Source organism: Lissotriton vulgaris, chromosome 10, assembly GCF_964263255.1.
Source record: "Lissotriton vulgaris chromosome 10, aLisVul1.2, whole genome shotgun sequence".
Taxonomy (NCBI): domain Eukaryota; kingdom Metazoa; phylum Chordata; class Amphibia; order Caudata; family Salamandridae; genus Lissotriton; species Lissotriton vulgaris.
In genome coordinates this window covers 229,559,493-229,580,236 of record NC_141698.1, presented here as the reverse complement: position 1 = coordinate 229,580,236, position 20,744 = coordinate 229,559,493, and the positions used below count along the sequence as shown (strand labels likewise).

The window sequence follows — 20,744 nt, the reverse complement described above, 5'->3', positions numbered from 1 at the left end:
TACATAGGTAGAGACTGGATGATTAGAGTACTGCAAGGAGAGTGTATAGTGAATGTATAAGTGCTTGGGGATTGGGGGAGTGATTGGATAAGTACATATGTTGGCGGAACCTAACACCGAGCACGAGCTTGGCTCTACTTGGCTGCCCTCCAAGTGCCAAAAACGGCAATTTGGGCTTTGCAGGGCCTTGTACTGCTACAGCTGCAACACTCCACTGAATGTGCAATAAACATTCATATCCACACAGATATATCATGTGCACGATCTTTCATGTGTGGAAATATGGATTAATGTAGGGTCAGTGATTCCCCCTACCTTCCATGTTGGCCATGTTGTGGGACTTGGGTCACAACAGAGACACCCGCATCAGTTGATTCCTCATACAGCCCAGGACGGAAACACAGCCAGAGCTCCGGAGTCACTGTTCACAGCCTCACGCAGGACTGGCATACGCCAGGCCAGCCCACTCCTCTTACGCTTACAGGGAGGAACGGCAACGCCACATATCCCAAGTCTTCCCTGTAGTGGTCTGCTGATCACGGGTCTAGTTGTCAGCATGCCACAGCCACTCTCTCACAGCTGGTTTACACCCACACCACAGCCTACAGCACAGGCATCACAGAACACGTGACCATGCCAATAAAAAGTATTGGGTGTACGTGATCGATGCCATTTCCAACCTCTCTTGGGGTGTATCTGTGTGGTGTGCATTTGGGAATGGGGGTCCAGAGGCCTACGACATCACATTCCGCCGGCCAGAAGGTTACATAATGGTGTCCGTACCACGTTACCCAATCATACAGGGTCCATGACTTTTGGGGCACAGACTTGGTGGCACCGGATGCACTGTGGCCGGCACAGGCACACCGCCACGGGATGGTGACTTTCGGTGCACTGAAGTAGGGGTACCGTACCTGCTGAGCAGGTGTGCAGCTTGCGATGATACCCCGTCCCGGAGGTCCGGCAGCTCAGGTTTTGTGTGCCCTGCTGGTCGCAGTGTAGGCCTGAGCCATCAAACAGCGTGGACCTACCGCCACGTGGAATCGCCTCGCTGGTCACAGAGTTAGTGGCACCGCAAGTGCTGAGCGGGTGTGCAGCCTGCGATGAAAAGCCGGGTGCACTGGTATGTCCTCTCCCATGGCGAAATCCAGACCCAGCACCAACTGTGAGACCTGGTGGCCTGTGGAGTGGGGCTGCATGATATGGAGGGTGCCCTGTCTGCGGGCCCCAGGCTTGGGGCTTGCAGCAGCACGTGGTGGGCCCTCTTTTCTACACCCAGGTTGCGAAAGGTGAGCAGAGAGGCTAGTCTGCGCAGCGGCGGGCAGTCACCTCTGGCAGTGGGAGTGAATGGGGTGCAGCAGCCTGGTTGCGCAGGGGCGGGCAGACACCTCTGGGCAGTGGGAGTGGATGGGGTGCAGGAGCCTGGGTGAGCAGGTACGGGCAGACACCTCTGGGCGGCGGAAGTGGATGGGGTGCAGGAGCATGGGTGTGCAGGGGCGGGACAGCGATTTAGGCGTGTGCAGTTGTATGTACTCTGCCATTGCTGATTTCATGCTATGTTTCAGATGAGTAATCTTGAGGGCTGCAATATGTCCCAGCATGTGGTTGATGACACACCGATGGTGGAAAGGTGAGCTGTGAGGGTTTTGTCCACAGTGTCGGCACTCACTCTCCCTCTCCATCTCTTCCTTTCCCTCCCTCACACGCTCTCTCTCTCTCTCTCTCTCTTCCTCGCTCTTTCACTCAGTATCTCTTCCTCTCTCTCACACTGTTTCTCTCTTTCACTCTCGCTTTCTCTATCTCTCACTCTTTCTCTCTCGCTCACTCTTTCTCTCTTCCTCTCTCTAACTCTGTTTCTCTCTTTCTCTCTCTCTTCCTCTCTCTTTCTCTCTCTCTTCCTCTCTCTCACGGTTTCTCTCTCTCTTCCTCTCTCTCTCACTCTTTCTCTCTGTCTTCCTCTCTCTTTCTTTCTTTCTTTCTTTCTTTCTTTCTTTCTTTCTTTCTTTCTTTCTTTCTTTCTTTCTTTCTTTCTTTCTTTCTGTCTCCCTTCCTCCCTTCCTCTCTCTCACTCTTTCCCTCTTTCTCTCTCTTGCTCTCTCCTTTGATGGATGCATGATGCACAATCTTAACTTGCTTTTTGTCTAGCAGGCTGTGATTCACAGATTGACGACCCCCCCACTGACACGGACCTCCCGCCATGTGGCGATGACTTAAGTTCCACTGAGTTAGTGCCACCAGAGCTGTGCGAGTATGCAGCCTACGATGATGTGTGGCCTTGATACACCATCCTGGCAATCAAGACCCAATTTGAATTGTGAGCCTGGCTCGATCGCGTGTGAGCGGCTGAGGAGGTTGCTTCGGCATGGGTTGGGCAGTCTTAGACACACGCTGGTGGCAGAAGGTGAGCAGAGAGGCTTGTCTGCGCAGAGGCGGGCAGCCACCTCTGGGCAGTGGGAGTGGATGGTGTGCAGCAGTCTGGGTGCGCAGGAGAGGGCAGACACCTCTAGGCAGTGGGAGTGGACTGGGTGCAGCAGCCTTGGTGCGCAGGAGCGTGCAGACACCTCTGGGCAGTGGGAGTGGATGGGGTGCAGCAGCCTAGGTGTACAGGGGCGGGCAGACACCTCTGGGCGGCAGGAGTCGATGGGGTGCAAGAGCCTGGGTGCGCAGGGGCCGGACAGCAATTTAGGCGTGCCCAGTTGTATGTACTCTGCCATTACTGATTCCATACTTTGTTTCAGATCAGTACGCTTCAGGGCTACACTATGTCCCGGCAAGTGGTTGGAGACACACCGGTGGCAGAAAGGTGACCTGTGAGGGTTTTGTCCACAGTATCGACACTGACTCTCCCTCTCCATCTCTTCCTTTCTCTCCCTCACACTCTTTCTCTCTCTCTTCCTCTTTTTCTCTCTCACTCTCTATCTCTTCCTCTCTCTCACACTGTTTCACTCTTTCTCTCTTCCTCTCTCTCTCACTCTTTCACTCTCTTACTCTCTCACTCTTCAGTTTCTCTCTTCCTCTCTCTCTCATTCTTTCTCTGTTTCTCTCTTCTTCTTTCTCACACTGTTTCTCTCTTACTCTCTCTCACTGTTTCTCTCTCTCTTCCTCTCTCTCTCATTCTTTCTCTCTGTCTTCCTCTCTCACTCTTTCTATGTTTCTCTCTCTCTCTCTCTCCTTTGATGGACGCACGACGCACAATCTTATCTTGCTTTTGTCTAGCAGGCTGTGATTCAGAGATTGACGACCCTGTAGCAGGGTTTCCGTTCTCCCACAGAACTGTGCATAGAGATCTAGAACCTTAGTGAGTTAGGATGATCCATATGACAACCCCCCCGACCTCCCGCCACGTGGCGATGACTTCAGTTCCACAGAGTTTGTGCCACCAGAGCTGAGCCCGTGTGCAGCCTGCGATGATGAGTGGCCTTTATACACCATCCTTGCAATTAAGACACAATTTGAATTGTGAGCTCGGCTCGACCGCATGTACGCAACGGCTGAGGAGGTTGCTTCAGCACGTGGTGGGCCCTCTTAGACACACGCCGGTGGCGGAAAGTGAGCAGAGGCTTGTTTGCGCAGCTGCGGTCAGTCACCTCTGGGCGGTGGGAGTGGATTGTGTGCAGTAGCCTGGATGCACAGGAGCGGGCAGACACTTCTGGGAAGTGGGAGTGGAGGGACTGCAGCAGCCTGGGTGCGCAGAAGCGGGAAGACACCTGTGGGCAGTGGGACTGGATGGGGTGCAGCAGTCTGGGTGTGCAGGAGCGAGCAGACACCTCTGGGCAATGGGAGTGGATGGGGTGCAGCAGCCTGGGTGCACAGGGGCGGGCAGACACCTCTGGGCGGTGGGAGTCGATGGGGTGCAGCAGCCTGGGTGCGCAGGGTCAACACAGTGATTTTGGCAAGTGCAGTTGTGTGTACAGTTGTGTGTACTCTGCCATTACTGATTCTATACTATGTTTCAGATGAGTAAGCTTGAGGGCTGCTCAATGTCCCGGCACGTGGTTGGAGACCCACCGATGGCAGAAAGGTGAGCTGGAAGTCTTTTGTCCACAGTACCAGCACTCACTCTCCCTCTCCATCACTTCCTTTCTCCCACTCACACTCTTCCTCTCTCTCTCTCTTCCTCTCTCTCTCAATCACTTACTTTCTCTCTCATATTGTTTCTCTCTTTCTCTCTCTCTTCCTCTCTCCCTCATTCTTTCTCTCTCTCTTTCACTCTTTCTCTCTCTCACACTATTTCTCTCTTTCTCTTTCTCTTCCTCTGTCTCTCTCTCTTTCTCTCTCTCTCACTCGTTCTCTCATTCTCTGTCTTCCTCTCTCTCTCACTCTTTCTTTCTCTCTCTCTCTCTTCCTCTCTCTCACTCTTTCTCTCTCTCTCCTTTGATGGGCGCATGACGCACAATCTTATCTTTCTTTTTGTCTTGCAGGCTGTGATTCACAAATTGTCGAGGGATGACACGCCATGGCTGCATCTACTTTTATTTTGTTTAAATAAAATGTTTTATTTGTAAATCCATACATGACTGAGATTCTCATTTGTCCAACCTCACATGAATCTTTTTCATTATAATTGTGCGACATCAGCCAACTTGTTACGTTCCAGATTTCATAAGGATGCTGTCACATTTGTTTGTCGGGGGGGGGGGTTCAGGTGGGTATGACGGACAAGGGGCTGGTGGCTGGGGTTGTTGGGGCACTGTTGGGTGTCAGAGCTGCATGATCGTTGGCTCCATTGCATCTGTTGTCATTCAGGTGTGGCTCTGGGCTGGGCTCCCTTTCATGTTGCAGGTTGTAGTCCAACTTTACACCAGGTAATAATAAAATAATAATAAAAGGGGTCTTATCATGCGCAAACTTAGCCCAATGGGCGTCAAGGCGCCTAATTCAAAATCCAGCTCATAACATGGACCCTACAGCTCAACCTGTGTACGCTCTCGAGAAGCACCACGTTTTAAGGGCCTTTTTAAACAGCGCTAGAGAAGGTAAGGTCTTCATCTCCATCGGCAGGATGTTCCAAAGCTGAGGAGCAACGACGGAGAAGGCTCTGGCTCCCCATCTGGTGAGCTTAAAGCGGGGGACAACAAGTTGGAATAGTCCCGAAGAGCGCAGACACCTTGTAGGATGGTACCGGGTAAGAAGGGAGCTGATAGCGCCTTTAGATCCATCCTCGAGTGCTCTATAGGTCATACACAGAATTTTGAAATAAATTCTGTGTTGGATAGGCAGCCAATGAAGGTGTCTCCTCGCAGCAGTGGCAGAGGAGGCCCTGGGAAGATCCAGGACAAAGCGTGCAGCAGCATTCTGCACGATTTGCAGTCGATGTATAAGGCCCTTGTTGGATTCCATGTAGAGAGAGTTGCAATAATCCAACCTGGAGCCAACAAGGGCGACTGCAATCTGCTTGCGTGCTTGGGGAGACAAATAGCTGCGAATTCTGTTGAGCGTCCTGATCACGCCCCAGCAGGTCGAGACAGTCCGATTCACCTGTAAGGACATCGAGAGCGAAGTATCGAACACTACACCCAGATTTCTGGCAGACTGAGAGGGAGTGGGGCAGATGCCAAGAGAGGGGGGCCACCACTCACTCGACCAGATGTCTTGGTCCTTTCCAAAGACCAGGACCTCAGTCTTGTCGCCATTTAGCTTCAGGAAGTTGGTAACCATCCAATCTGCAACATGTTGCATACAGGACCTGAAGCTAGAGGCAGATGTTGTGACAGAGGACTGAGTAAGTGAAACCATGATCTGGGTGTCGTCGGCATATGATACCACCTCCATCCCTAGAGATCTTACTAGCCTAGCAAGGGGAGCCACGTAGATGTTGAACAGGGTCGGACTTAATGCCGACCCCTGTGGCACCCCGCATTGCAAAGACTTAGCTGGGGAGAGGTGGTCGCCGAGCATCACTCTCTGTTCCCTATCAAGGAGAAAGGAGTTAAGGAGACTCAGGGCCGAGCCATTGACACCTGCCTCCCTAAGCCGAGATGTTAAAATGGCAGGAGACAGAGTGTCGAATGCGGCTGTGAGGTCCAGTAGCACAAGAACAGTTGTTTGTCCAGCATCAACCTTGCGTCGGATGTTATCGACTACAGAGGTGAGAGCAGATTCTGTGCTGTGGTGTTTTCGAAAACCATGCTGGGTTGTATCAAGATACTCCGAGGTTTCAAGGAAAGAAGATAAATGGCGATTCAGGTGAGCTTCTAGGATTTTAGCAGGTGCAGGGAGCAAGGAAATGGGTCTGAAATTTTTCAGGAGGCCGGGATCAAGTGAAGGCTTCTTGAGGAGCGGCTTCACTATGGCCTTCTTCCATATTGATGGAAAGGTGCCTTGATCAATTACCTTATTCATTACCTCAAGTAGGGAAGGGAGGAGGCTGTTCCTGCAATCTTTAAGCTTTTTAAGAGGCAGAGGATCTAGTGGAGAGGAGGATTTTGTCTTGTCTAGAAGAAGATTCAATCCCTCCAAAGACAAAGAGGGGAAGACAGAAAGGAGGCTAGAAGGGGCAGTATCCATTGCCTCAGAAAAGCTTATGCCTGGAGAAGGATTTTCAACCAGGGAGAGGCGTTGTACTTCTAGGGAAGTATGAATGTCAGAGATTTTTTTATGAAAAAAGTCTGCAATGTCGTCACAGAGACGTTGAGAGCAAACTACGGGGTCTGGAAGTTGAAGGGAGCAAAGAGAATCAGCAATTTTAAAAAGCTCCCTAGAGGAAGTGAGTGAACTAGTGAGGTTGGAGAAGTATTCCTGCTTCTCCATAATCACTTTCTGCTTATACTCCCGTAGAGCAGACTTGTGAGCCTCCCTATCCGAAGAATCCCAGGATTTCCTCCATTTCCTTTCGCTACTTCTGCAGCCCTGTCTTAGAAGTCTAAGATGGTCCGAGAACCATGGCGCTGATGGTTTCCGCCGGGCTACATATCGTAGGGATGCAGGGGCAAGCTTTTCTACTGCAGTAGTAATAGAGTCCTGCAGGGATTGTGCTGCCTCATCTGCATCTTTTAATGAAAGAACCTCTGGAGTAGGAACAAAAGGGGTAAAGGCCTCATCAGTAACGTTTCTAAAATTTCTTCTAGAGACAAAAGAAGTAGTCCCTTTCTTAATATGGTGAGAGGTGGAGTAGGCTAAATGCAAGGGAACTGCAAAATGATCTGTCCACACCAACGGTAGAGGTGTGCCGCTGGAAAGTCTGAGATCATTAGAGAAAACCCCTTCAAGAATGTGACCCGCTATGTGGGTAGCACTAGTAACAAGCTGAGTGAGATCACAAGCTCCGAGAGATTCAACCAGTGATATAGTGTCCCTAGAATGGACCTCATCGAGATGAAAATTGAGGTCACCTAAGATGGTAAAGGAGGACTTTCCAAAGTAGGGTTCAAGGATTCTCAACAAGTCAGAGGCAAAATTAGCTCTATGATCAGGCGGCCTGTAGATCAGAATGCCCGTAAAGGAGACTGAAGGGGCACAGGTGATACAAAAATATAGAGCTTCGAAGCGATCTTGGGGCGTAGAAAGTAAATTGACCGTACATAGCAGAGAGGATTTGAAGAGAATGGCAATGCCTCCTCCTCGACGTTTGGGTCTGTCTTGCCTATGTAAGGAGTAGCCCTCTGGAATTGCCAGAAGAAGATCATGACCCGAAGAGTCAGTGGCCCAGGTCTCTGTAATAAAAACCCAATCTGGCTGCCTTTCATCGACAAAATCGTGGAAGGCTAGATTGTGCTTAATTAGTGAACGCGCATTTAATAAAAACCCAGAGTTATGAGAAGTAGTGGGCCGTGGGGGGATAGAACAGAGGCTGGCAGAACTAGTGGCAAGGGGGTGAAAAGAAGAAGAACAAACCATACAGCGGCAAGAGTGTAGAAACTCCAAAGGAGTGAAACGATGTAAAGAGGGGCATAAAGGAGGTCTGAGAGCCAAAAGCGCAGAAAAAGCATAGCATATGAGAGGTTTACCGGGGAGTGATGGAGCGGAGACCAGGTCCAGCCCGACCTGCAGCCCGTCCTCAGCGCGGACGGGCGCAGACGGGCTGAACTCTGGCGTAACTCCGGAGTCAGTCTGGCGTCCCCGCTGCGCGTGACCGCTGCGCGTGGGCATGGCTTAATTTATGTACTGCTCGCCTCCAAGAGAGAGGACTAGAGCGTGCAAACAAACCCCCAATCAAATATGGCCGCCAACGAGACGTGGGCGAGGGACCCGCCTAAGGCGGTGAATCACCAATTAGAGTGCAGGAGAGAGGGGCAGAGGTGCAAGTATGCGTGGCCGGCGAATTTAAAAGCAAGGTAAACACTACAAAATAAAATAAAATAAAATGACCAAAAACGGGCTTTTTAAAATATCCTGAGAGCTGCAGGCAGGTCGCGCTGCGAGTAGAGCGCTGCTGGTAATGCGCTGAGCGGTAAGAAGCGAACTGCCGAGGTCAGAGCAGGTGTAAACTTCCTGGTGCTTACGCACCTTATCGCTTGTTTTGTACTCTCTTCGCCGATCTTGCTGGTTGTTGAGAAAGTTGCGAAGTGGTGTGTTCACTGCTGTTTGCACAGGAACGCCTACTCTGCATCTCATTAGTAATATTTGCCGGGGTCATCCGTGACAATGCTTTTTGACTAGGCTGCTATTGCTGGTAAACTGGTGAAATGGGCTGTTTGCTCCAGTTTGTGAATGGTGCGTTAAATTTATCACCATTTTGGCTGCGATAAAGTGCTGTTAACTCGGTGATGTGTCCTTGAGAGCCGCGCACCCTTCGTATTCACACTAGGGGGGCGCACACCCTTGGTATCCACACTAGGGGGCCACTCTAGGGTCGCGAATCAATACTATTAAAAAAAAAAAGTGTTCACTTTAATTTACATTTGCCTCAAGGACCCCATCCCTCAAGGCATGCCCACATCTACATTTTTTTTCCCAAAGCGGAGTGGGGCCAGGTGGCCCCCCTCCTAGGCCACTTCTAGCCCGAGGACCCCATTCCCTGGGGCCTGGCCTCTCTGCTAGTGACCGTGGGGGCAGCCCCAATGCCCCCACGGTCCCGCCTGCTCCCTGCCTCCTGCGGGAGCCGGCATTCCTTTTGGGCAAGGGGACCAGCTAACATGCAGCTTCCCTTGCCCAAAAGCAATTCTGCTTTGTTTCATTGAACCGAGAGCAGGTTTTCCTCGACTCGCTTCAACAAAGCAACCATGCTCCCTGGGACATTGCAAGAGCCGGCCCTGGGGAGTGGCGGTCCCCAGAGCCATCAAGGGCTCCAGCAGAGGAGCTGTGCGGTTTTCAAAACCCTGGAGAGGTGGTGTTCCACAGGGCTTTGGGGAGCTCGCGAAGCCCACCCCTGCATATTTAATTAAAGCCCAAGGGGATGGCGACCCCCGGGGCTAGTGGGGCGCCTCAGACGCCCCACAAAAATTACAAAGCAAGCCCCGGGGAGGTGGTGGTCCCCAGGACTGCGGGAGGGCCGTGTGCCCTCTCGCACCTAAGTTACATAACCCCGGGGAGGTGGCGGCCCCGGGCTGTGGAGGCCCTGCAGGCCCCCGCAATATAATTATAGGATTGCCCCCGGAGCCTGGCCCACCCGGTGGCTCACTTAAGTTTAGTGGGGCAGCCCCGCTTCATTGTTTTTTATTTTTTTGTCCGGATTTGAGCACCCAGCGTGCATTCTGACATTTTTATTTTTAAATAAAAAATACTTTCTGGGCCTGGGGGTCCTTGTGGGACCCCCATGAGCAGAACTAGGGGTCCAGGGTGTTTCTACTCTGCCCCCTTTTTTTCACTTTTAATATTTTTTAGACGGTTTTCTTGTGACTCGGTTCTACCGAGTCACAAGATGGCTGCCATTACTTCCTGGTTTGGAGTGTTGACAGCCAATCATAGTTAAAAGTGAAGCAAGTGGTTGGGAGGGTGTGCGAACCCACCGCTGCCCCAGATATCTAAACTTTTATTTTTTTAATTTCTCAGCAACTACTGAACGGATTGACACCATTTAAAAAAAGTTGCTTTCTGAATCAAGCACTACCTTTTTGCGAAATTTGGTGTAATTCCGTTCAGCAGTTCGGGCTGTAGACCAAGCTCTACCTTTCTGCCAAATTTGGTGTAATTCCGTTCAGCAGTTCGGGCTGTAGATTGAAATAAAATTTCCTATGGAAATTAACATGGAGAAAACACTTTTTGGGACCCCCCTTTTTTCTCTGCCCCCACTTGACGAATCACCCCCAAACTTTCAGGATAGGAGCTGACCTGGATAGACCTTTTTTTGAGAGAATTTTGAGAAGATTCGTCAAACGTCGCCAAAGTTATTAGCAAATCAAAAAATGCTTTTCCTATGGAAACTAGGTACTAACTATAACCACCTACTGGGGGGCGTGGCTAGCCAGGCAGCGAAATGGCCGCCTCTTGAGCGAGCTCTGCCGGCCGAGGCTTTTATCCTGAATTTTTGCTGCTTCTTCCGTGAATGCCTAACACTAAAAACGCTGGAAAATGGAAGCGGAGGCTGAGGCATTCCTGCTGTCAAACGCGCGAGACCTGAACTGACTTGTGTGTATTGCCATGCTTGTCCGACGTAGAACCGGAGTGACCCTGCTGTGTGGACCGAGGGTAGCGGTGCCCTGCCCGGATACGCGCTGCCACCTGGGACCGAGGCTGCGGAGGTTCCGACTGCTAAGATCGAAACGACTGTGGGCGATACTAAACGACGCCTGCGGAGTTACCCATAGCTGAAACCGCCCAAAAAGACGCTGCCCTGAAATGCTCAACTAGGGAGTGTGGGACTCTGTGGAAGTGAGTTTTGAAGCCGTCCCAGAGCGACGCCATTTTAGACTCGACTGACAACACTTGCACGGCGGCGGCGAACAAACTGTAAAAAGGTACTGAGAAGGACCCGTGAGATTGGGCTACATACGCACTGGCTGGAAAAGGTCGGCTTCCCGTGGCCTGCATACTCTGTTCACCTGCGTGCTAAGGTTGGGGCTTCGGCTGGGGGTGGACTCTGCGCCCTTCCCCCTCCCAAGCATTGCTTCTGAGCGGAAAACGAAATACTGCGCGACAGCAAAGGGCAGAGGAGGGGCCCATAGATCGTCAATAAGTCTGTACCTGGGCGGCGGAGCGTCCTGGGCTGAGCGGCTCTCTAGTCAGGTGGGAGCTGGCATTTGCGCGACCATTGCACGAAACGCGAAACCACTATCATTTGTAACGTGCGAGGCCAGAAAGCTGACTGGTGTGGCGCGGCCTGATCCTTCCTTCAGGGTCCTCGACCACGCGCGCCGCCGCCGCCTTGAGAGACTAGGTGGCATGGACACTTGGAAAGCTACTTGCCCTATGTACAATAATCCCATCCACCTACAAGGATAGCGGCTGACCTGGGATTCACTTACACTACCCTTGGCGGGAGGCGTGCTACAAGCGAGTATTTAACTGCCAGACACAGTATCCAACGAGTAGGGCACCATACTACCAGGCCAACATGGGAAAAGCTGATAATCGCCAGCCCAAAATAACATTTGAAAACAAACGCCTACCAAAGCACAACGATCCAAACCAAGACGCTGAGCCAGATGATGCGCCAAGGGTGAGTCAAGATGACGACCTTAAATCACTCATGTTGGAGGTGTGAAGCAGCCTGAAGAGCACTGATACAAAACTGGACGCCCTGACAACTAGACTGGAAGAGGTGCGCTCCCAGGTCTCATCGCATGAAACGAGGCTGGACTGTCTAGAAAACTGACAGGTTGAGGAACGTGAGTTTCAGCGGGAAGCTAAGGAGCACTTCTCAGCCATGGATAAGCAGTTGGAGACCTTGCGCGTGAAGGCAGATGATTTGGAAGCGCGTTCCCGTAGGAGCAACATCAGAATAACCGGAATTCCGGAGACGACAGCCATCAGGAAAATGGAAGTATTTGTTTCTGATTTATTGCACGAACTCTTTGACCCACATCTATCCCCTGTCTTTACTGTAGAACGTGCACACAGAGCGCTTGGCCAGAAACCCCCGGTGGGGGGCACGCCTAGACCTATACTAGCCAAGTTACTAAATTATCAAGACAGGGACTTAATTTTACGGCTGCCCAGAGAAAAAGGACGAATTACACACAAGGGGAACTTGATATCTTTCTACCCTGATTTCACGCCAATGGTACATCGCCGAGAGTTCTTACCAGCTAAGCGACTCCTCTTTCAAGCTGAGATTCCATACTCTTTGCTATACCCAGCGAAACTTAAAGTATCACATGATGGCACTGCACATTGTTTTAATGACGCTAAATCAGCGCTCAAATTTGCCAAACACGTCTGCGGCTCCAAGGCGACACGGAAAGGCGCTGCAGGTGGTAATGTAGAAGGACACATGAGTGACAATGATTGATAATGGGCGCCTAGTTTGTGTGAAACCATGTGTGGGATATAGCGCTCTTGATGTCACTATTGTTGACGCCTGTACATTGTTGTTCTTTTTGTGCTCGGGAATGGATGCTGGATACCAAATGTCCAATTTCTAGTTTACACTTGTAATATTCATAATGGAATTTTCGCTTTATAATTAGATCAAGTAGATTTATTAGCAAATCAATGTTGGGTATTTGCGGAAATAAAGCACTACCCCTCGACCACCCTGTGAAAACAGGGGTGTATGCGCGTGCTGCCGCGCCTCCGGGTGTGTCTCCCAAGGGTTAAAGTTTCTCTTAACTTCCACGCTTTGCGTGTTTATGGGGGGTTTAAGACACCACCTGTTTAGGGGGTTGATGCGGGTGGGGGGGTGGCTGGGAAAAGTTGGGGGTTTGGTAGGATGCCAGTACTTACGTAATTTGTTGAATATCACCCTGCAAAATAGCTCTGATGGGGGAGCTGTGGTACTGTGCGCACACAGATTGATCATTATAGATGGGAATTACTAAGATCCTGATGTGGAACATTTGAGGTTTGAACGATGGCAGGAAGGCGAGGTTAATGCATACATATTTACAAAGACATAATATAGATGTCTGTTTCTGAAAAGAAAAAACACATAAACTCCCAGCCATCAACGAAACTCAAACATAGCAGATGGGGGGCTACATACTCTGACATATATTCAAACTATGCCCGAGGGGTGGCGATATTGATACGAAAGGGAATGGACTGGAGAGAGTGCAGAATATACATCGATCCAAATGGGCGATTTGTTGTAGTAAGCGGTGTACTGAGTGGCAAACTGGTGATACTGGCAGCTGTGTATGGTCTGAACGCGGATGAACCAGAATTTTTTTAGAGATGTCTGGGCTAAGATCATTATGATGGACTGCGCTACCGTTATTGGGGGAGGGGATTTTAACGTGGTTTTAAACGACTCCCTTGATCGCAGAGGCACGCCTAGACCATTACACCCGCATGCCTACCAAGCTTTACATGATATTATGCTGGAGGGAGATCTGACAGATATCTGGAGAATAAGGCACCCTTATGCACGCGAAGGTACATGTATATCTAGTCACCATGCAGCCTGGTCGAGTTTAGATTTTTGGCTGGTCTCCCCTGATGTGGCCACCTGGACGGCAAATGTTGGGGGTCTGGCCCGTTCACACTCAGGCCATGCCCCGTGTCTATTGGAATTGAAAATTCCTGATGCCCCTACCCATGCCTTTAATTGGCGCCTGCCACCCCACGCGCTTCTTGATGAAGCTTTTAAGGAAGAAATAAGGACAGACATCACAGACTATTTTGATATTAACTCAGGCTCGGTGTCCACTGAATCAGTGCTGTGGGATGCCTTCAAGACAGTTAAAAGGGGACATTGCATCGCAAGGCAGGCGGGAGTCCTTAAGGCCATTAGGAGCACTATAAGTACCATAGAGGGGGAAATAAAAGACCTGGAAAACCTATTTTTCCGCAGACCCCAAGCCTGAAATAGCAGCAGAACTAAAAGAAAAGCTACTAGACTTTGCTGAAGAGGCACAACGGGAACTGAAATTCCTAGGTAAACAAGCTGAAGCTCGGCTCTATGGGGAAGGGGATAGACCAAGCCGCACACTAGCAAGGCTCATTAGTAATGTCAAACCTAATGCATACATACACACGATAGATAGCCCTACAGGCACTACGATTGTAGGTCAAAGTGAAATTCTGCAAGAATTCAGAGCTTTCTATTCCAATCTATACACGTCTACACACACTGCGACTCCAGAGCACCTCGAAGAATTCTTAGACTCCATAGCACTGGTTTGGTTTAACGATGCACATCGGAAATACATGGATTTCCCAGTGACGGTTGAGGATATCTCAAAAGTGATTAAAGGCTTACCGTTAAATAAGGCGCCGGGCCCAGATGGTCTCACCACAGCGTTTTATAAAACACATGTGGAGGAATTAGCGCCAAATTACATGCTGTTTTTGCGGAATCACTAGAACTAGAAGTCCTACCAACGACCATGCGGGAGGCGCTGATTATCACACCACTGAAGCCAGATAAAGATAGTCAGTCTCTGGACTCTTACAGGCCCCTTTCGCTAATTAATGTGGATGTGAAGATTTACGCGAAAATCAAAGCTGACCAGCTGGACCACCCGATGGTGGCCCTCCTGGACCAGTCGGGATTCATACCTGGACGCTCCACATCCCCCATAACCTCAGGACCATATTTTCAGTATTGCACTATCTTCACCCCGCTGTACATGCTGCGGCAATTTTTTTAGATGCCACGAAAGCATTCGATTCCCTTGTATGGCCCTATTTGTTTCGCATATTGAAAAACGCATGGGATTCAGTCCGCTATTTATTAACCTGATACGACTCCTATACACCAAGCCGACGGCACGAGTGAGAGTTAATGGCATGATATCTGACCCATTCGAAATCTCCCGAGGAACTAGACAGGGCTGCCCCCTATCTCCTTTAATATTCGCCATTGCTATGGAACCACTCGCGGACAGAATAAGACAGCATCATGCTGCGAGGGGGATAGGCTTTAGCACACGAAGTTTGTTGATCTCCCTATATGCTGACGATGTCACCCTATAAGTCCTAAACCCAGCTGACAATTTGAACTCTCTGCTACGGGAGTTCATACACTTTGGAGGCCTGACTGGAGTATCAATAAACTGGTCAAAAGCTGTAATATTCCCCCTAACAGATAACACACCCGAGGTACAATCAGAATTTCCACTGCGCTGGGAGGCAGAGGAGGTAAAATACCTAGGTATATGGATAAGCCGCAACCTCCAGAGTATTTGGTCCTTAAATTTTGGACGGGCTATAAGTTGGCTCGAGAGTAAGGTGGCGATCTGGTCGAAGTTACCCCTTTCTATTGCTGGAAAAGTGGCACTGGCGAAAATGGTGATTCTGGCCAAATTCCTATATTTGTTTAAGAGCATCCCGATTCCGCTAACGAAACATTTTTTTACTTGCTTAAGATCTTGCCTTTTATCACTGGTGTGGGCTGGTGCTCAAGCTAGAATCTCCTGGGCGTTATTGACCCTACCGCTCAGACAGAGTGGCCTGGGTGCTCCAGACATGCACCTATACGCCCTATGTGCACAGGCTCAATTCCTGCACTTCTGGTCATACCCGACACCCTATCAACCACATGTGGCGGTTGAGATCGACTCGGTGGCTCCACTGGCTTTGAGTGTGGTACTCTACCATAGTACCATAGAGCTCCGAGACCCACAGACTCAGCCAATACGTTACGATGGGCATGGCGGGAGTTGCAGAGGCGAGCTCACCTCCCGCTGCTATACGCACCGGCCATTCCACTGAAATATAACCCAATGCTCCCCTGCCTGGCGGAGAGTGGAGGTGAGATATCCTTGGCTGGCACTTCATTGCATACATTCGCTGACATATACCCAGATGGGGTGTTCAAAGATCCACAGTTAGAAGTAGAGGGTTCAGCTGTGTCATTCCGGGACGCATTCACTTATCATAAACTGAAATCATCCTGTCAGGCTTTCTGGGAGGGATTTCCGGTTGAACCTCCAACGCTGCTTGCACTCCAAAATATTTTGGCTCGAGCTTCACCGAAAAAACTAGTAACTCGTCTGTACACTACTATGCAAGCCCAAGCCCCGATTGTAATACCAAACTCAATGCAACTCTGGAATAGAGAACTAGACCCACCATTGCGCGAGGACCAATGGTCCTTTTGCTTTAAACAACTGTTGGAACTTTCACCCAACTACAAACTGCGTCTAATACATTTTAAGTTCCTGCATTGATATTATCGCACTCCTGTTAGCCTCCACCAAATGGGCTTAAGGGACAATGCTAGATGCTGGAGATGTGGCATGGATGAGGCTACTTTTTTACATGTGGCTTGGAGTTGCCCTTTACTTACTAATTACTGGACTGGAATTTATGATGCTATCAATCAAATAGTTGGAAGATCTGATGATCCCTCACCACAACTAGGCCTCCTGGGTTTGATAACTGACACTGTACCTGCCAGACGCAAACTACCTGCCCTTTTATTGTTGTATGCCAGGCGCCAGGTGGCGATCAGATGGGGCAGCAGAGTTCTACCTAAATTCACAGCTTGGGTATCGGATGTAACATATGGACACACACAACTCGGCACATACTGGGAGTTGATGCCAGCAGCATCTAGACCCCGTGAAATATGGGAAGCGTTCGTAAACTGGGCACGGGCTAGAGTAAATTCCTCTTCAATTGCGCAAACTACATCTGGAATTGTAGGACAGAATAGCCCAATAAATATGCATACTCCAAGCCCAGGAAGGGTGGTTGAGCTACATCAAATAAATGTAAGCGATTGTGACCTGTAGACGGATCGTTTGTAATAGAAATACAACCTCGCACATTGCCATACCATGTATGCTTATTCCATATACTATCTATCCTTTGAAATGCGTGATGTGTCATGCTGCCCATTTCCCATAGAAATTGCATGTAGCTTAATTTGAGATTGGGTGTTTTATAATGCGTACGATGCATGAAATTCATTCGGCCAAAACTTGAAAGTACTGACCACTACCTGTTTTTTGTTGTTATGATGCTGAAAATTACGAACTATCTTTTGTATATCTCAGTCATATATGAACAGCTGTTTATCAAATGTATTTGCTGTCTCTCATGGACCATATGTACTGTACTTACCTGTAAATTTCAATAAACAAAGTTTAAAAAAAAAACTATAACTACCTACTGGTGTCTGCCAGTAGGTAATATATACACACACACACACACACACACACACAGGCACACACATATATATAACAAACTTACTGGGGATAAAAGTATAAATGCATTAGTAAACAACTTAGCATTCAGTTCAGTATATATGGTTATTATAAGGTCCCTCAAATTTCGTAATGCTCAGTTTAAATAAAATGGAGAGGATATTGCTCTCTTTTGTCAGAGAGGGCCATAAAGTTAAATGATAACAGTAATCACTAAAAACCCAAATCTGAGGAAGTATTCTGACCTGTGCTAAGCTAATGGATAAATACAAAGCATTCACAATATCTAGATTAAATTTACATGTGGCCCCTAATATTAGTTAATGCTCTAAATATCTCCTGCACTAGTACAAAGTGACTGTGAGTGTTCTCTTGTGTCTACTGCTTCTCTAAGTGGGTTTTTACAAAATATGTATTTATTATTATAATATTAATGTAGCTCTCACCTTCCGGGAGCCTCCTCTTTGACTGACGTGGTAGGGTCTTCAGTGTCCCCTCGTAAAAATAATCCTGGGTGGATCTGGTCACTGGACTGTGAGCTGCTGGCCTTTCGATTACTGCTATCATCTTCATTCAAAAAGAACTGCGTGTACAGGAAATATTAATTAAGCTAATCACTGGGGGTTGAGGGCAGTTCAGATTATAAAAAAACAATTGCAGTTTCTTAGAAAACAAACACACGAGAGAGGAGAACTAGAGAGCAGGACAAGAATCATCTTGCAAGCCACCAAAAACCAAATTAACATAAATGAATACAAAATATGTTACATACCTGTAATCATGGTACTTAAGAGAATCGTCCCAGTGTTCGTAACCTGTTGAACCCTTATTCACATATACATAAAAAGGGGTTTAAAAAAGTCAATCCTGTAGGGAAACCAGTCAAGAACATACCTGACAGAGTCTACTTGAAAAAAAACAAATACTTCTTCCCTCCCTGTTCAACTTTCAATCTCAGAAGGATAGCCCACTGATGCAGAGACTGCTCGCTGTATCAGCTGCTCGTGGATGCTGATTAGTGCATTTTTCTTGCTTAAAGTCTTTGGGCTCAAATCAGCTTCTCAGCTCTCCACTGTACAAATGTGCATGGTACTGAATGATAGACACGGCATTGAGATTGTGGAGTACAACTAAAAGTATTGGCCCGGGGGACCTTCGAATGCTGTGACCAACCACCTTGTTGCAGGTGATACTGACAGGGAATTATATACATTTAAATGAGTTAGAACCTTCTGGCAGCACCTTGCATGAGAGTCTCATTTCCTCGATAACAACTACAAAGAAAGGAACAAAGGTGTCATTACTATAGGTCCCCATCTATACTAGAGGTTGGAAAGCTGTATAGGAGTAAAAAGATAAGTGCGCTAATGGTATCCAGTAAGCCCATGATTCTAGGTTGTATAGTTGACGCTGCTAGTAATTGAATGATAGGTATGCCTGAAGGAGAGACTAGGAATGAGCAGATAAACTTTGACCAGATGAAGAAAGTGTTGAAGTTTGTAAGAGGTGCCTATTCATAGAACTTTAGTTGGCAAACTGGGGTGCGTTGAACTCATTGGTAACCAAAGTTGGCTTTGCTGAGTTGCTGAAGAGTCATATGGGCAGCATATCAAAGTTAAATGTTGGGCTTTTGTTCATATCTCACTCTCATCATGCCTCGGTTACATTTTTAATTTAATTGATCAATAAATTGGTAATCTTAAAAAGTGTTTGGGATAGTCTTAAATTACAAACATTTCATTTACAAAACGTGTGTACGATGTTGCAACATTTTTTAATCTTTAGTGTGAGGGAAGAACTCACTCTGTATGGGGATTTGTATGATGTGCCATTTGAAATGTATTAAGAATAAACTGGAAATAAGAAGTAAACAAACTGCGTGTCCAACTCCTTAATAAACCAAGAGTGTAAATTATTTGCACAAATACATGCCACAAAGGGTATCTCGGGTAATTCAACACACTTTCTTTCGAGACCTGGCAGGAATTTAACAATGAAGAGTTTCCACTGATAACCCATTCCCTAAAATTACTCTAATTGCTAAAACATTAGATAAGCCTATTGGGATTCTAGAGTGCTAAGATACAGTTGACAAATACTTTTTCATCTGTTTGTGTTTGAAACTATTAAACTTAACAAAATGAAAAATCTATGTAATATCCCAAAATGATTGCTGAATATTAACCTCACACCCAAAACAGGGAAGAAAACTGCTGCTCTTCTGTTTTGCCCAAACCGGAGGGGCTCCGGACTCGGAGCGCAGTGTGCCTCACGCTCCTGACACGGCGCCCACCCACCGTCATCAACAAGCACCAGGAGGCGCTTGCTTAAATCTTCCAGCTGGCTTCCCCAGCGTGGGACGCCCTTCAGCTGCTGCTCTTCTGTTTTGCCCGGACCTGAGGGGGCCCGGACTCGCAGCCCCAGTGTGCCTCGCGCTCCTGACCCCACGCACACCCACCGTCATCAACAAGAGCCTGGAGGCACTTGCTTAAATCTTCCAGCGGGCTACCGCAGTGCGGGACGCCCTTCAGCTGCTGCTCTTCTGTTTTGCCCGGACCGGAGGGGGCCCGAACTCGCAGCCCCAGTGTGCCTCGCTCTCCTGACGATTCAGAAAAGGGGGTGGTGATGGACAGAGTATCTGAATTAAGCAGAACACTCCTACCCAGTCAACAGATCAGGGCTTGATCCAGCACCGTTTTTTAGCTCACTGCACCATCCCAGCTCAGAACCTGGCTACATGCAAATTAGTCTGTCTCTGGCCCAGTGCATCATGGGAACAGGGCAGACAAAACTACCAAGCCAATTCTTTTACTGGAAAGGAAACAAGCTTCCGGGGACCGGTTTCTGGCATTACAGACGTCTTCGGCCCGGCTTGCTTGAATCCTGATGGTGCAGTGAGCAAGGGACTCATGTCTGAGCATACCCTTCCACGCTTATGGTGGACAAAACGATTCAGAAAAGGGGGTGGTGATGGACAGAGTATCTGAATTAAGCAGAACACTCCACCCAGTCAACAGATCAGGGCTTGATCCATCACCGTTTTTTAGCTCACTGCACCATCCCAGCGCAGAATCTGGCTACATGCAAATTAGTCTGTCCCTGGCCCAGTGCATCATGGGAACAGGGCAGACCAAACTACCAAGCCAATTCTTTTACTGGAAAGGAAACAAGCTTCCGGGGACCGGTTTCTGGCATTACAGCCGTCTTCGGCCCGGCTTGCTTGAATCCTGATGGTGCAGTGAGCAAGGGACTCATGTCTGAGCATACCCTTCCACGCTTATGGTGGACAAAACGATTCAGAAAAGGGGGTGGTGATGGACAGAGTATCTGAATTAAGCAGAACACTCCACCCAGTCAACAGATCAGGGCTTGATCCATCACCGTTTTTTAGCTCACTGCACCATCCCAGCGCAGAATCTGGCTACATGCAAATTAGTCTGTCCCTGGCCCAGTGCATCATGGGAACAGGGCAGACCAAACTACCAAGCCAATTCTTTTACTGGAAAGGAAACAAGCTTCCGGGGACCGGTTTCTGGCATTACAGCCGTCTTCGGCCCGGCTTGCTTGAATCCTGATGGTGCAGTGAGCAAGGGACTCATGTCTGAGCATACC

The 20,744-nt window shown here is 48.7% G+C and overlaps 1 protein-coding gene across 4 annotated transcripts in view; it reads right to left on the bottom strand.

Moving 5' to 3' along the window:
- SLC4A2 (solute carrier family 4 member 2) overlaps positions 1–20,744 on the bottom strand; it is a 1,480,655-nt gene that overhangs the window by 674,949 nt on the left and 784,962 nt on the right. For all 4 annotated transcript variants that reach the window (XM_086940913.1, XM_086940912.1, XM_086940914.1 and 1 more), the window contains one exon: positions 17,579–17,715. In XM_086940913.1, the coding sequence (XP_086797039.1) occupies positions 17,579–17,715 (137 nt within the window). The remainder of the gene's footprint in view (positions 1–17,578; positions 17,716–20,744) is intronic.